Below are 16,145 nucleotides of genomic sequence, written 5' to 3'. Positions count from 1 at the left end.
ACAAAGGATGTTGTTACTGAACCAACCAACGCAGCTTTAATGGGCAATATTTTGCACCTGAGATACTCCCTCAACATGAGCCAAAAGGTACTGGAACTCATGATTGTTTTTTTTTCCTTGCAGCTATTCCTCACCATAATAGTAAAATCTGGGTTATCTCAAGAACAAAAAATGCATTTTAAACAGCTCCTCTTTCATCTCATTTTTGAAATAGCATTACACTGTTAGTATTTTAAAAATTCCTTGTAAGTATCAAAATTAACTGACATTTAGCAGGAAAGTATTGTCTGTTCAAACAGTAAATACTTCCCTCAATATAATCCAGCAAGCCTTAATAGAAAGTCATTGTTTGCTGAAATGAAAGACCAGTTTTGCCATTTTTAATGGTGACAGATGAAAGAAGTGAAATTGAAAAGCATCTCAGGTTTTTCAAGGAAGCAATAAAAGTCACCATAGGCATTGTAAATTCCCTTGGCACTTGAGCACTTTTCCCAAGGAGATGAAATCTCATTCCAATCTATCCTGTTATTCAGTGAAGTGCTGTTACCTGTAACATCCTAGAGCAGTGGATTGGCAGGTAAGGTCCCAACATCTTGTCCTAAAGGATCACCATGGCTACAGAACTGGTACATATTGCTATCCCTGAAATTGTTGCTAACGTATCAGACTATACTAATAAAAACACTTAATATACAGGAATCTGAAAATAAACATATAAGGTGGACACTTTGTCTCAAGAATCACATCTGAAAGACCTTGAACCTTGCTCTCCACCTTTGTATCCAGGTAACAAACTACAGGTATTTGCATAATCCCTGTGATGAGCAACTGGTTACTGATGGTTTCTTTCCTCAGCACGTTGATTCAGCCCAGGCTAGGACCTCATTGTAGGATAATGTGCTTCCCTATATAGCCTGCCTTTGCTTAAAATCCCAATTAGATTAAAATATTCTCCCACCCTGAGGATTTCCTCGGTCATTAGCCAGAAATGAGATTCACTTTCTTCCCACCAGAGCACTTATTGCCCCTGCCTGCTCTGGAGGCACTAATTACTGCCAGCAGTAAATAGGCAGCTCATGACTGCATTGTTAGCCAACCTCTAAAGAGATCAGCAGCACTTCGCTAAGCAGACTGTCCTTTGCTCCCTGCCTGGGCAATACTCACATCCTAATGTGAAGCCATCCCACTGTTTTTTTAATAATCTCATATTCCATAAAACATATAACTTGCTAATCATACAACACAGCACGTTGCTAGCTCTTCTGTGAAATGAGATGAAATGACAATCCAATCCCTTTCAGTGGTAACAGGTCCTTGGGTGACTGTATCCCAAGCTGCCTCTGCAGACTATCACACCAAAACTGAGCAAGGCAAAATATCAACAGCAAAACCCACATTTTTTTCAGGATTCAAAGTGTACATGAAACATGGGCATATACTTGGATAAAAATACTTTCATCCCAAGCACTAAACTGCCTCAACTCCACTTTTATTTGCTTTTTCTAAGCATGGGTCATCAGAATCTGATCTTGTCTGCCTCAGACCAGCAAGTGCCCTGGCTGCTGGTGCAGCAGTCACGTACAAACACTGGTACCTCTTAATTCCCACTGGCCTCTCTCTGCCTTCACATGTGGGAAGGGTAGTGGTTGTCTTGAATCCAGTGTGATGCTTTTTGTCATGAGAATTATTTTTCACAACTTAGGATTTTTTTTGTTCCACAAAAACGCCTTAACCCCCAGGATACAGTTTGGTAACTTTAATGAGGCTTTGCAATTTACATTCAATGTGTATCAGTACACAAAATATAAGAATTCACATATACATATAAACTTTGCTTTGTTGTTTTACAAGGCAACCAGAATGAACAACACAAGCTACATTTATTCACACAATAAAATGGAACATTTTCAAGCTTCATTCACCGAAATACCAAATATCTCAACAATTTACGGACCAACATTATTTTGCAGCTGCTAAAACAACAATCTTCCATAAGGAACAAATAATTTATGTCAACAGATACAATGACATCACATTCTACAAAATGAAAAAGCCAAGTTGAGCACTGACTGAATGCTTCCAGATTTCAGCAGAACTCACATGAAGCAACAGTGCAGAACTTACACCAGCATCAAATCTGTCCATCTGCCCTATGACTGAGAAAAAAAATCACACACAGAAATTCTTCAAGGTAAATAAAGCCATTTCATTACAGGGTTATTTAACCCACTTATTTTTCAACCTTTTTAAAACAAAAAGGAAATCGCTTTAAAATAAAAAAAAAAAAAAGAAATATTTAAACCTTCTGGATTTTTATTTTCTGACTTACAAACTATTCTCACATACAACACGAATTTGTACTTTGTGAATAGTTTTGGTCCCTCAGACTGTCTTCTTAATGAATCCGGTTTTAACTACTTTGTTCAAATATACCATCACTTCACTAATATAGTTGTAGGTAAAAATAACATAGACCTATCTTAAAACAATATCTCTTATTTTTGGCTTCTGAACAGCATACAGTCACAAAAACCAAAGCTTCTTTTAGCAGCATTAAAGGTCAAGGGCCCTCCCTGTGAAGCTGTCCTGAAAATTTCCTGGTACCTTCAAGTTATTGAATGCTCTCAGCTCTTCAGACACAGACCCAGCAAAAACTGAGCCTTCAGTTTTCTTGCACAAACAAAACCCTGCCCCCAGAGCAGTTCCCTGCAGAGGTGCTCATTTGGTCACATCCATTTTCAGGACACACGTGTGACCTTTTACAAATGAGGCAGATGTACCACGAGAGTATTTCAGTACATGCACAAGGGGAACGCTTCTGGAACCATCCTTCAGTTTGGGAGGGAGAGGAAAACTACTGTTTTCACAGACTAACCACTGCTTTATGCCTGCTCCTTTCAACATTTGTTGAAAGGACTAAAAGGTCACCAGTACACCTCAAAACATAACTATAAAGGAAGGTGAGCTCATCTGCCTCTGTGTTCCCACAGGGAGCCTCAGGTTTTGTCAGTGATTTGAAAGGAGCACTAACACTGATGCAGAGTTTGCAGCTCTCCCAAAAATTCATGGAACAGTAAATAATTAAGAGGTCAAGTCAATGAACCAAGCACAGTGGATCATTTGATAAACTGGGCATAAGCAAAATGTCTTTTATATGTACAGTAGGTAAATTCAATGCCTACAAGCACAGAATACCCTTATGGAAAGGAGGTTTGACTTTATTCTAGAAAACAGTGACTCTGCAAAGGATTTGAGAGTATCTCTGGTAGAAAAAAAATCTACCCCTTTTAAAAATCACCTTGGAGATCACTTCTGCACTTGTAAGAAGCCTGTTAAGGTGAAAGGTTTGGTGGGCAGTGTTATAAGGAGCCCTCTTCCCTTTAGTACATGGAAGGGAAAAATACAGATTTAACATTCCACTACCAGTTTTGGAAGGGATGTATTCAAAGTGAATTAAAACATTCAAGGGCACCTTTTGGAGCAGCAATATCAAACTGGTAACCAACAATAGCAAACCACTCACAATTTAAAACAAATGCCAAACCACTGAGCCTTGGAATTCATTTTAAGGTACTGCCCATGTAGGAGCGTTGCCTCCATCATCTCTTCACAGACTGAGTTAAACTTCATTGTCCCATAGAGCTGAGAGGCTGGAGGTTTATCTGCTTGGAACTTCCTGGTGACTCTGATATTGCTGCAACCTTCAGAGAATTCTTGATGGAGCTGAGTTCCCACATGTGTAAGTTTATGACATGCACGCCACAACAGCCGCTGGTGATCTTGTAGAGGTTTTTAAGAACAGCCTTCCGGAGCAGGATGTACACCCAGGGATCCAAAATCTGGTTCCACGTGGCCATTCGGAGAGCGAAAAGGATCGTCTCACAGGTCTCCTGTGAGCGACCCTCGTCAACCCCGATCCTGGCCATCGTCACCTGAAAAGGGGAATAGTTTACAATTATTATGATCAAAAATACACTAGAGCATGTAAATTAATCCTGAAAATTGAGTATTTTTAAATTGTACATTAAAAACCATACAAAGAGAGCATGTGAATGAGTAAAACCATTTCAACATTGTCTCCAGCCTTCACAGCATCAGTGCATCCCAAACTGCAATGCAAATATGTTCAGGCATATGACATTTATCTTTCTAGAAATCCTCTAAAGTTTTACAAAGGACATACATGTGCCTCTGCTGAACTACTTGTGCTGAACTTCAAGCAGAGGATGGCAACCAGGCATGGAATACCCTCCAAAACAAGGGACTGATTTGAGCAACAAGTGAAAACTTAATCCAGAATTTGATCTAACAAAGTGTGCCAAGACTGTTCCCGAAATGGATTTTCTCAAGGACACAATCCACTTGTAGGTCAGCACATTTTTATAACAGCTATTAATTTTTTTCACATCTTCCTAATGAAAGGCTGCATAAGGAACACAGTACCTTGATTTCAACAAGAAAATTCACATTTTTTACACTGCAGCAGAACACAATTTACTGACACCATGAACTGGGCTGTGAGACAGTCCCAGGGAAACTCAGGCCACTGGGACTCCTGCTGCAGATCCCTCCTATACAGGCTGGCTGCTGCTGGGAGTTTGTAACCTAAGTTCCTGTGTGAGGAAAGCCTGCTCTGCCAAGCCAGGAATCTGCCAGAAGATGGTAAATTATCTCTCCCTGTTATTTAATGTTAAAACCACATGAAGACTTTTTTGGTAGAAAGATGAAACACTGTAAGGCTTTTAGTTCCAAAGCCTTTAAAGCACTGCAGTTATTTAACTAAGAAATGGGATATTTTACAACTGATGCTGGGAGTACACTGATTTATTGGGCAATGAGAGGTACGGTCAGGCTGTCCAAGTGCAGGGTTCTAGTTCAAAAAGATGCACTGAAAAGAAATTCAACAGAAAAACTAAAAAATAATAATGAATGAAGTGAGAAAAAACTGAAGCTCAATATACCAGCAAACCTATTTTACTTTTAAATGTTTCTCAGTATTTCCAGACCCTACTATAGCTTGCAGGTCGCCCCACCTGCACATAAAACTTGAACGGCACAAAGTGAATGCATAAAAGGACACTGAACTTGTTTGATGAAGCATTTGATGGAGTGTTTCTGTATGGCTTCTGTGGGAGCAGCAGAGGAAGCCCCCAGGAACACTACTAAGGGAGCTGGTAGGACTGGCAGGAGCACAGCTGGGAACTGGTGTGGGGAGGAGGAGGAATGTCTGAGCACCAAGCCAACACAAACACAAGCCAGTTCCCTGAATCTGCTTTTCACCCCACAACCACTGGGCACATTCCTCTCTGACATCAGCAGCCCACCCAAACTTGAACAGCTCCTTTGGCTTCACATGGGATGTTTTTTCAGGACAGTCCACATTTTATTTATCAGAGGCCCAATACCACAAGGCAAACACAGACAGAACACTCCTTACTCTGCAAACAGGACTGGGCAGCAAATGACAGCCCAACTGAGCTCACAGACCAATGCCCTTACCCCATACAGCATGTTTGACTTAATCCAGACATACAGTTTACTAATCTGCCTCTTGATGTACTTAAAAATTCATTTGTTGTTCCTCTTTCACATTCTCTGGAGTTAATAAATGTTGAATCCAAAGCAATTTCACGTCCAGAAAAACAAGCAGTAGTTGTTGCTATAATAAGGAAAAGTGTCTCCATCCAGACTTTGTAAAATTTATTTTCTCATGTTACCTAGAACATTTTTGAGAAGTGTTTGCATTTAGAAGTAATTTGCATTTAGAAGTAATCACCTCTAAGTGAATCTATTAATTTGCTCCTTAACATAAATTACTTCTGCTTTGATTATGGATTTGCATGAAGAAAATCAGGACAACAAAGACAACTGATACATAATTCTGACACTTGGAGAAGCTTCATCCAGAACACTTCAGTTGCCTCCTCTGAACATTGGAGATACAAAAGATAACACATCTAAACTCACACAGAGAAAGTAGATCTTATGTACACAGACACATGTTTAAGCAACTCAGCTGTAAGTCCCTGGATTTGAAATAAGATAAAATCTAATTATCTACAAATTTTATTTTATAAAATATGATTTTCCTAACCATATTACTAACATTATTTGGGAGTATGATGCAGAAATTTGAAAAAAAAAAATCTTTCTTATATCTCTAAAACTAGTATGATACAATGGGCACACAAAGAACACTTCATTTAGTCTTATTTGAGTATTAGAGGTCAATAATTGGTTCAAAGTCAGGGAACCAATTCAAGCCTTTTTTCCTTTCCCTGCAGGTCCACCAGGTTGGTATTGGTGTTCTTGGTAACAAAAGAATTCTGTTCTCTGTAGGCAGCAGTGCACAAGTGGGGAAGAGGCAACACTATTGCATCACATCTGATCACCTTTGATCTCCACAACTGAAGTTAATATTCATGCAGATTCAGCAGCATGACTCAAAAATTTAATCCCCAGCTGGTAAATAATGAACGTAACTCATGACATTTTCTAACATATTTAGAAATGTAAGACTCCAAGTAGCACTCTGCTGATTTATACACTGTTTATATGAAGACAGCTGTAGTATGTCTCTCTGGTTTGCAAAAAAAAAGTATCACATGATGTAACTATGACAATTCAAACCTTCTTTAGAAAAGGTACTATAAAAGCATAACTGTGAACACAATTTTTTAAACCAAGAGTACCTGCTTGAAAGATATAAAGTTACTCTGACTCATACTAGTCCTTGAAAGGACCTGAGAATTCAGCGTCCCTAAAATATATATAGAGAGAAATCAGATTTGTGTCAAGGAAGGACTTAAACTTCTATAAATACATTAAATTAAATTTAAATACATTAAACTTCTACATACTTTCTGTCCAATCTTAAGCTTCATTAAAACCAAAGCTCACTTTGCAAGATCCAGAAAGTCTGATGGAATTTTTTTTAAAACATTTTGAAACTGTTGGCTTCTTCAATTCAGCACCTAGCAGACAGCACCAGAGAATTACCATTTCCTTTAGGGACAAAACTCAGGGCAATAAAGAAAAAAATTGCTCCAAGGCTTCACACCACTCTCCAAACATAAACAGCACTAATTTAATTTTCCTTCCCATTGGATCTACATGAGAACAACCAATAGGCTCAAAGGCTGTGCTGCTTAGTCACATTCCTGTTAATACTCAAGGACACCCAGTCAAAATAAGCAGCTGACTTTAGAGTAGTTAAGAAATTAAGACAAAAAAAGAGACTTTGATGCATTTCACCCACAGGCTCTAAATCCAGCTTCTATCCTTGACTTCAGGAAACTGGATAAAACCCAGTCACCAAGAGATTGACATGGAAAGCGGAATGGACAAATATCGGAAGTTCTTGTCTTCTGCAGCTCAGCCTTCAGATTCCACTTCCCTGTGGGAACCTTGCAGACCCTCCCAAGCCTCTTCCTCTTCCTTTGGATTTCCTTACAAGCAATTCTGAGGATTTTCATTAATGGAAGGACGTTTTTCCATTAATGGAAGGGATTTTTCAGTATTTGCAGAACACTTTTATTTTGTCACTATTGCCTATGTCAAACCCTGAGGTACAAATCCCTTTCTTCTAAACCACAGAGGTTTCAAGGCAGAACACAACTGATTATGTCCCAATCCACTGAAACAAAAAATATACACTTATTTTTAATTTCTAGAGTTTTTGGAGCTTTCACTTATTCATTTTACAAAAGCAGCTTCAGTGTAACAGGCACAGGATCATACAAGATGACATTTTGTAGTAATCTATAAACACAGACCCTGAGAAAATAAATCCACAAAACAGTGTGAGAAAGAAATAAAAATGCATATATCTTCACATTTTATGTGCCACTTTACATCTCCCAAGCAGAGCTATTAAAAAAGATACACCAACAGCAAATTGCCTGTCCCACTGCTGTATTGATCTCGCAGTATACAAGCCAGGCATTCATTGCAACAAAGCTGAGTATGCTTCATTTTATTTTTTATGTGATTCTGAAAGTCAGTTTAGAAACAAGAGCTTCCAAGAGAATATGCAGTGCACCACTTCTGCCATCAGAATATTAGTACACACACTGTGCTACTTATGCCATGCAATGCTTTTTGTGTTCTAGATCTGCAACATGTTTTTCCCCTAATGTTTTCCTTTCCCTTTCTAAAAGAAAAAACATTTACTATATCTTCAACTTTTATATACCAGATGATCACTTAGCTTAGCAATTAAATTTTAACTGAACATAGTGATTTTATTAAAAAATGCCACTTTAAAAAGGAATTGTAGATGATAAAATATATGAGCCAGCTTTCCACCACATTAGAGTCCAGAGGGTACTTTTAAGAGCATGTGTAGTAATTCCATACATACAGTTTGGCAGGATCAGCTGTTGAGAAGTAGCAGCAGAATAAGGGAATCGCCTTTTCTCTCATGTATATTTCTGTGATAAAATAATAATGCCACTAAAAATTAAGAGTGGATTCACTGGATCACCATTTGACCTCCTTAAAAAGGAATTGCATAAACATTTTGAAGGTATTGTTAAGCTATAGAGGTGTGAAAGAGGTGTGAAAAGTCCAAAAAGTATAGAGAAAACAGGAAACCACAAAATTTTTCACAAAGCAAATAAAAATATTGTCTCACATTCCTTAATCTGTGACCGAGCAATTTCTCACTGAAGCTGACAGGAAAGAAATTATGAAGCCTCATAGCCAGAGGGCAGGGGCAGGTTTTTGTGCTTGAACTGGCAAACATTCAGTGAAAGTGATCCTTTTATTTCTGTCAGCTTTTCCCTTAGTCACTACCTATTTTGCAGCAGTTTTGCAGTAGGATAAATTCATGTTGGGCTTGAATAAAGCATTCAAGGTCACTTCTTTGCTTCTCCTAAGTAATCCAAATATTTCTATCTTGGATTGACACTCTTCCATCTTTATTTCCCTTCCTTGCCATCAAAATAAGAAATACTTCAGTTCAACTAGTTAGTAATGTAATTACTCTCACAGCTTAATTGATAACTCATTTGAACAAAAGCACTGTGGATATGGACAGAAAAGATTCTATCATTTGAAACAGCAGATGACTCACTTCACAATGAAAAGACATAGTGTCCATACCAAAGACAAATAAACAACCTGTTACCTGAGCTACATGTTTTAAAGTTACAAGAAAGCCTGTTTCCACAGAGTAAGGAATGAATTCCTGCCTAAGAACAAGGCCTACAACAAAAAAAATCTCTTGCACAAAAGAAAGTATTTTATAGATAAAATTAAAATATTCTTTACCCAGAAAGAGAGAAGCTTTACAGGACAATTTTAAGGACAAGAAAACAATAGAGTATGTCTAATATCTATAGTAAGGACCATCCTTAAGTATTTAGGAAGGCAAGGAGTATACGTGCTTGGGATTAAATTATTCTTCCATGAGTTGGATAAAGCTTCAAACCCTAGCACAAACCCTATTACATCTCTATTGGCGCTTTGCTTTTCCAGGTTTTCACATACATTTGGGGGAAAAAATCATATTTTTAATGCTTAAATAAATACTCTAAATTATTTAGGAACAACAAAACTTCTCCCGGGAATACCCTACAAATATCCAAAGAAAGAATCACAAATACCACACAATTCTGGGAAGGAAGAGAACTGTCTGACTGAAGAGAAAAGCAACAATATACAGACAGCCTGGGGGAAGAGGAGCTGCAGAGGTCCAGAACTACAGAACAGGCTGAAAGATTTGGAAGAGACCTCTACAATCATCAAGACCAACCCTTAACCCAGCACCACAGTGCTCACCACAAAACCTTTTCCATATGCCCAAGTACCACATCCACACACCTTTTGAACACTTCCAGGGATGGTGAGTCCAGCACTTTCCTGGGCAGCCTATTCCAATGCCTGATCACCTTCTCAGTGAAGACGTTTTCCTAATTTCTACTTAAACCTCCCCTGGTGATCCTGTCCTTGCTGAAGATGGACTGGAGTCACAGTCACCTAATCACTCAGTACTATCTGATTTGCAGTGTTTGAAAAGATCTGACTGGAGGAAAAAGAAGACTGGATGCATTGCTTTCATGCCATTCTTTTTAGATCACCTTTGTTAAAGTGACTTACCCTATGTATCATTCTTAAGGAGTAAACTAAGCAGCTATGATCAGAAATATCAAGACTAATGAATTAGCAAATATCTATCAAGTTGGAATATGTAATTTGCCTTTTTCTTTTATGTTGGCAAATAAAGTGCAAGAGCCTGCTGTGCAGCTCAACCACCTTTCAGGAGGAAGATGGAAGAGAAAAATCAAGTATCCATTTAAAAGTGATTTATTTCTCATTACTTCTGCAAATGCACGCCCCTGGTAAGAGGTGGATTCAATTTTATTTCCAATTCACTAATGAACTGTAAATCCTAAAACAAACTGCTAACTGCTACCACTCATTCCTTTCTGCTTCACTTTCTCTCTTTCTATGCAGTGAAGCAGATGGGAATATAGCTGGTCACATCTCTCCCTTCCTCCCCATGTACTCATGTCCTGATGTCAGTGATCACATGGGTCACGAGGTCACCCTTGAGCAGATTCACTGCATCCTTTCCATCCTACCCCACCCCTGTAACCTGGGGAGCCCAAACCTCCTGAGGGGCAGCACACAGGTCCAGGACAGCAGGAGATGCAGCACCTACCAAGCAGCTCCAGTTTGTTCCACTGTTCATCTATTTCACCTCACCCAACATGAAAACGAATCCCAAAAAATGAGTCACAATTACCAAAACTTCCCTGTCCCCCTGGTGTAAGCCCCTTCTGCAGTGTTCTGCCCCTGAGCACGGCTGGTTCTGAAAGCACCCCCAGGGCAGCTGTGATGGGACAGCCTCCTGCACTGCTGGGCACACAGGGAACCTCTGCCTTGGGGAGCTGCAACCCAAACTGCAACCCAGCAGCTCCTCTCAGACATGAACCAATCCCACAGCACCACAGACACACGTAACCCGTGCTAGAAAGCACCGTGCCACACTCCAGACTGTGAATTAACACCGTAACAACGACAATAATAAATATTATCTCACAGAATATCTGAATGTGTATTACACCCTGATGTCTGTCATTAGAACTGGTGGGGATGAAGGACTTTCTGGAGTTTTTCCATGTGACTGTATTACTCCCTGAGATTTTTCAGCAACAACTTTACCATTTAAAGTGTTTAGATAGTCAGGAAAGACAGCTTTCCTAAAATAACCACCCAAAAATGGTTATGCCATGTATGACATTTTCCAAAGATGGTTATGCAGTGTATGACATTTTCAAGTAAGAAATGCCTGAATAAGTGTAATATCTAGGAAACAGGAAGAATTCTCTTAAACAATGGAATAAATATCAAACTGACTTACTTTTTAATATCAAACATAGAATCCAAAAGCTTAACCAAGTGAAATAAACACAGAAAGGTTATGAGTGGCAAATTTATTTTGGTGAAGTTTTCAGAATTTAATTTCTTGAGATGGCAACTTCAAAATTGAAAATAAAAACCAACCTACATTTTCTGTGAAAGTCACTGACACCTATTTGAAACAAAATATTGTGTTTCATAGTTCAGTCCTGTATATAACATCTAAATTTAAAAATCAAGAAGCAAACAATTATGAAAGAAAACCAGAAGCACGTTATTCTGAAAATGCCATGTTCTCACGTGACTGGAAACCTGCCTTCCCTAATTTTTCTCTGCAAAACAAACAATCTTATTGTATTCTGATGGCACTGCATTAACAGAAAAGGCTTTACGCAAATTTTTCCAAACAGCACAGGTAAACATAGATAACAAAAACTATATTTATGCTTCCCCAGAAGCCTCTGGTGAAGGGCAATATGTCAGTCTCAGCCCTCCTTCCTTCCCTGGTTCTTATCGTTGCCACTGCCCCTCTCTTCTCCAGCACTTTCCTGGTGAGAGCATCTCAGCTCCCTGACTTCTGTGAGGGGGAGGTAAATGCTTGAATTACAAATATAGCCACAATTACTACAGAGTTTCTAAGCACTCCATGATAAACTATGCCCTGGCCCATGCTTATAAACATTTTTGTTAAAATGATTCATGTTTCTCAGAAAGGATAAGGCCTGTAAGATCTCTGTGTACTGTAAAAGATGAAAATAGGAATAGACCAATTCTTAACACCCAAACAGTACCTTTAAAATTCAGTATCATTTTAGGTAGCTTTAGTCTAAAATGAATGTCATTCCAGTTTTCATCTAACCTGGTGGAATTAGGCAGCTGTGTCACTTAAGAATACAAAATCAAAGAAAGTTCTCTACAACCAATACTAGGAAAGGTATGAACATCTTACCCAAAGGTTTCTAGTATCATAGAAACACACATGTCAATTGGTGGATTGGACTTTTAAACACATTGTGTTAAACTTTGTTACTCTCTCTGCCAACACATGCAAATTCTTTCCAGGAGTATTTTCATGGGGAGAACAAAAGCACACTCAAATTGTGTGAGCTGCTGAATAAACCTTATTCCATGGGAAACTAAGCTGGAAAGAAACTTCTGTCTTGAGACTAACAAAAAATTAAATCAAAATAAGTGTTCTCGTCTTCTTTCCATAAAATGAGTTATGTATTTCAAAATACCTTTTGGGCCACAATATTAGCAAAGACTGTAATCTTTCAGCAATTTAACCTTGAGCTAGTTATCAGACACTAGGAAAAACTCAACCAAGATCAGTAATTGAATTTGCAGAGGGTTAATGGATGTATTGAGAAACTCAGCAAGCAATCAAAGGATCATGACAGGAGTGAGAGCCCTTTGTCTAACGTAGCTCAAAAAGACAACCAAACTTGAGAATCTTTTTGCAGAGGAACTTAGGGAGCATTTTATTCATTCAAGCTGATACTCCTGATCTCCTCTGACACAGCAAGGTCTGGAAGAGAAATAACTTCCTACAGTCAACAATAACTATCACTGTATAGATGTTGCAGACTAAAGAGGCGTTATCTAGCAAGTCTGCTGCTAGCAAAAACCATTTTTTCCTTTCCCCATTAAACTGGTTTATTCATTAAAACCATTGTGCCAGCAGTGGGCTCCTACCATGGGCTTGCACCCAGCCTCAGAGGTGCACTGAGAGTGTCCAAGGAGTTCTCCCATGGGAGATCTGCCCACAGGTCACCTCCCCTGCCACAGGCAGTGACCAGATCCCACAGCCAGCATGTCCCACTTCTGCTGACAGTGCATCCTGTCTCGGTGTGCTGTCAGCAGACAAACCTTCTAGAACTCAATGACAAAAGCCAGCACAAGCATGGTAATTATCACTGATTATCTTCTTTGAAATCTGAGCTCTGAAAAGGACAGGTAAGTGTTGTTTCCTCCTCTGAAAAATTACAACAGCATTCAAAGCTGCAAGGTTAGCTGAACATATTTGAGACTATCTCCTTCTTCATTCTTCAGAAACACACCTGTGGAAATCGAAAGCCTAATTTATTCTTTTTCAAAAGAAAAGATCACTCTCCCTGTTGACAGTGCCTGTGCAGGCACAACAAGCTCACGGTGGCTGCAGCTTTGACTAATAAATAGTGAGATAATAACATGTTCCTGCAGGGCAGCCCCTCATGAGATCTGAGGCCTCACTGGCAGAGCATGGACCTGCATCTTGGGACATCTCCCTGCCTCTCCTCAGCTGCACTTCCTGATTATGAGAAATCATCAATCACAAGAGCACAAGGGATCATTTTTTTAGTAACTCTTTAGTTGTAGGCACAACACAACCAGCAATGAAGGCATAGAACAGCATTAATAAAGCAACAAGCTCATATATATGATGCCCATTGCACATATAAGCATAAGGCAGTGCAACAGAAATGTCAACTGCCACCTTAAAAAAGAAGGCAGAAAACAAGAATGGAGGGAGAGACTTCAAGAGTAACAAGTTCACAGGTACACCTGACAAAGTGTATACATGGCTTCATATGCAAAAACACTCAGATGAGATGTACAGGATTGCCTTGTACATCCAGCTCAAGGATGTGGCCCAGAAGTTACTGAGTGTAAAACCTGCAACAAACTGATCCCTCAGCACATACCAACCATGGGGCCTGTCTCTGCACCCGAAAGAGCTGGTGGAGCAACCAGCGTGGGATCGGGTAAGGGCATTCCAACAAAAATCCAGATCCATCCTTTTTCTCCCCGTTAGTACATCAGCTTCTCCCCAGCTCCAGAGCACATTCTCTGAAAGGACACACAGACCAGCACCAGCAGCTTCTGAGTTGAAATGATTCAGTAAATCACAAGCTGACCACAGCCCTAGGTGCACCAAGAGCAGTCATCAAGCCTCACTGCATGAGACAGACTGAGGACAAAAAAAAGTCAGAGCAAGTCCAGGGAGACACAATTAGCATAACAAATCGGAAGGAGAAGAGATTACATGAGAAGGGACTGATAAAAATTAATCTAAGCAGTAAAAAAAAGCACAACTGACAAACAGTTGATTTATTAATATGAAATAAACAGAGCTCCTTCCAAAAAAAACAGGATTGGCTATTTTCTGCACTAGAGGGGAGGTAAAACTGGAATGAAATTAATCATTTAACTGCATGGAAAAAGATCTTAACAAGAATAATTTGAATGTAGAAGTATTTTTCTCAGGCTGTGTTTCACACATGAAAAAAATTAGAAATTTCTCTGTATTATAGTTTGTTCCTGTAAATAAATTCACTCGGAAATAAATCTCTGCTGTCCATAGTTACAGGCAGTTCTCTTTGCTACTCCAAAAAAACAAATTTTATAATAAGTTTATCCCTTGAGCCCTACAGAATACGACATACCCATGTCAGAATTTGCTCACACAAACACAGCTCCAAACCAAGCTGTTTCATGACACGCCAGACGTCAAGTCACAGCCAAAAAACAGCTTTATATAACAATGTATTTCATCAGAGGTGCTTGTCACAAAATGCTCCTGCCCAAATATTTGCTTTGAGAATCCAACCCCTAGGGACCAAATTCATCCAGCAAAACTGGCATACCCTTAGTAAAGGGCTAAGGCTCTCACAGGGATGAGGAGAGCTGACACTAAATAAAGAAGTTGCTGTCTTCAGAACATATTTACCTGGAATCACCCATCACAAAGCAAAATTATTTGGACTGTCAGAACAAATGTGCCTCTGCAAATCATTGGCTACATATATTATTATAAAACTCCTGAATTTCACTTGTTTCTTTTTCTCCTGCTCTCAACTCCTCAAAAGGCATCAGTGATCTCCCATAAGGGAAAAAGCAGGGAGCACCTCTCATTTTCATATTTCATTAATGGAAGATTCTCTCACAATGGCAGAAAACTTGAAAAAGCTGCTTAATTTTGAAAAACGGATGAGATGGAGCTTTGGGAAAGAAATCAAAAGGAAAAAAAAAAAAGAAATCAGAAGGAGGTCTCTGTCCAAGAGCCACAGGGAGAGCTCCACAAGAGCCATGCCATGGGCTCTGCTTTTGAAAAACACTCCATCCATATCTTCAGGAATCTTAAGACAGAGGTGGTGATTGATTACAGTACTATACATTATCATTTATAATATTAAGCGTTAACTATATATACATTTACACACGTATATAAATAGGCATCACTATTTATATTATATATTTTTATATATATATAAATACATATATATATACACATATGTATACATATATATATATATATACATATATATATATATATAAAAAACTTCACTATCACTGAGCAGATGCAGAAGACAAGTTCAGTTCCACACCAGACACTATAAAGGACAATCCAGGGTCTTGTGACTCTAATGACATCTGAAAACGATTTTATCACACAACAGTGACAATGTCTGAATATTAACTCCACTTGGAAAAAAAAAATAAAACTAATTTAAAATCTAATAGTGAAGTAAATCTGCAGTTGGATTACAGTATTGGACTTGATTATGGTAGCCATTAACATATGTCAATGGACATACCAGACTAGATTGAAAACAGAAGAGAAATAAATAAATTAAGACCACCCCCCCATCAGATGGGGAATAACACCAAACCAATCCAAACTCTTGTATCTGCAAACCACATGTGGTATAAAACACATCGCCTTCCTCCACTTTCTCTTCCAGAAGTTTATTTGGTTTCTAAGAACTTTAGTTTACTTTGTGGCAATTGACTCTCAC

The 16,145-nt window shown here is 38.8% G+C and overlaps 1 protein-coding gene across 9 annotated transcripts in view; it reads right to left on the bottom strand.

The window, feature by feature from the left end:
- Positions 1-1,741: 1,741 nt before the first annotated feature.
- Positions 1,742-16,145, bottom strand: part of PTGFR (prostaglandin F receptor) — a 34,959-nt gene continuing 20,555 nt past the window's right edge. For all 9 annotated transcript variants that reach the window (XM_063407345.1, XM_063407344.1, XM_063407353.1 and 6 more), the window contains one exon: positions 1,742-3,932. In XM_063407345.1, the coding sequence (XP_063263415.1) occupies positions 3,627-3,932 (306 nt within the window). In that variant the 3' untranslated portion in view covers positions 1,742-3,626. The remainder of the gene's footprint in view (positions 3,933-16,145) is intronic.

Source organism: Prinia subflava, chromosome 10, assembly GCF_021018805.1.
Source record: "Prinia subflava isolate CZ2003 ecotype Zambia chromosome 10, Cam_Psub_1.2, whole genome shotgun sequence".
Classification (NCBI taxonomy): domain Eukaryota; kingdom Metazoa; phylum Chordata; class Aves; order Passeriformes; family Cisticolidae; genus Prinia; species Prinia subflava.
Note: the sequence above shows the minus strand (reverse complement) of the source record. Positions and strands in the feature narration are given on the sequence as shown.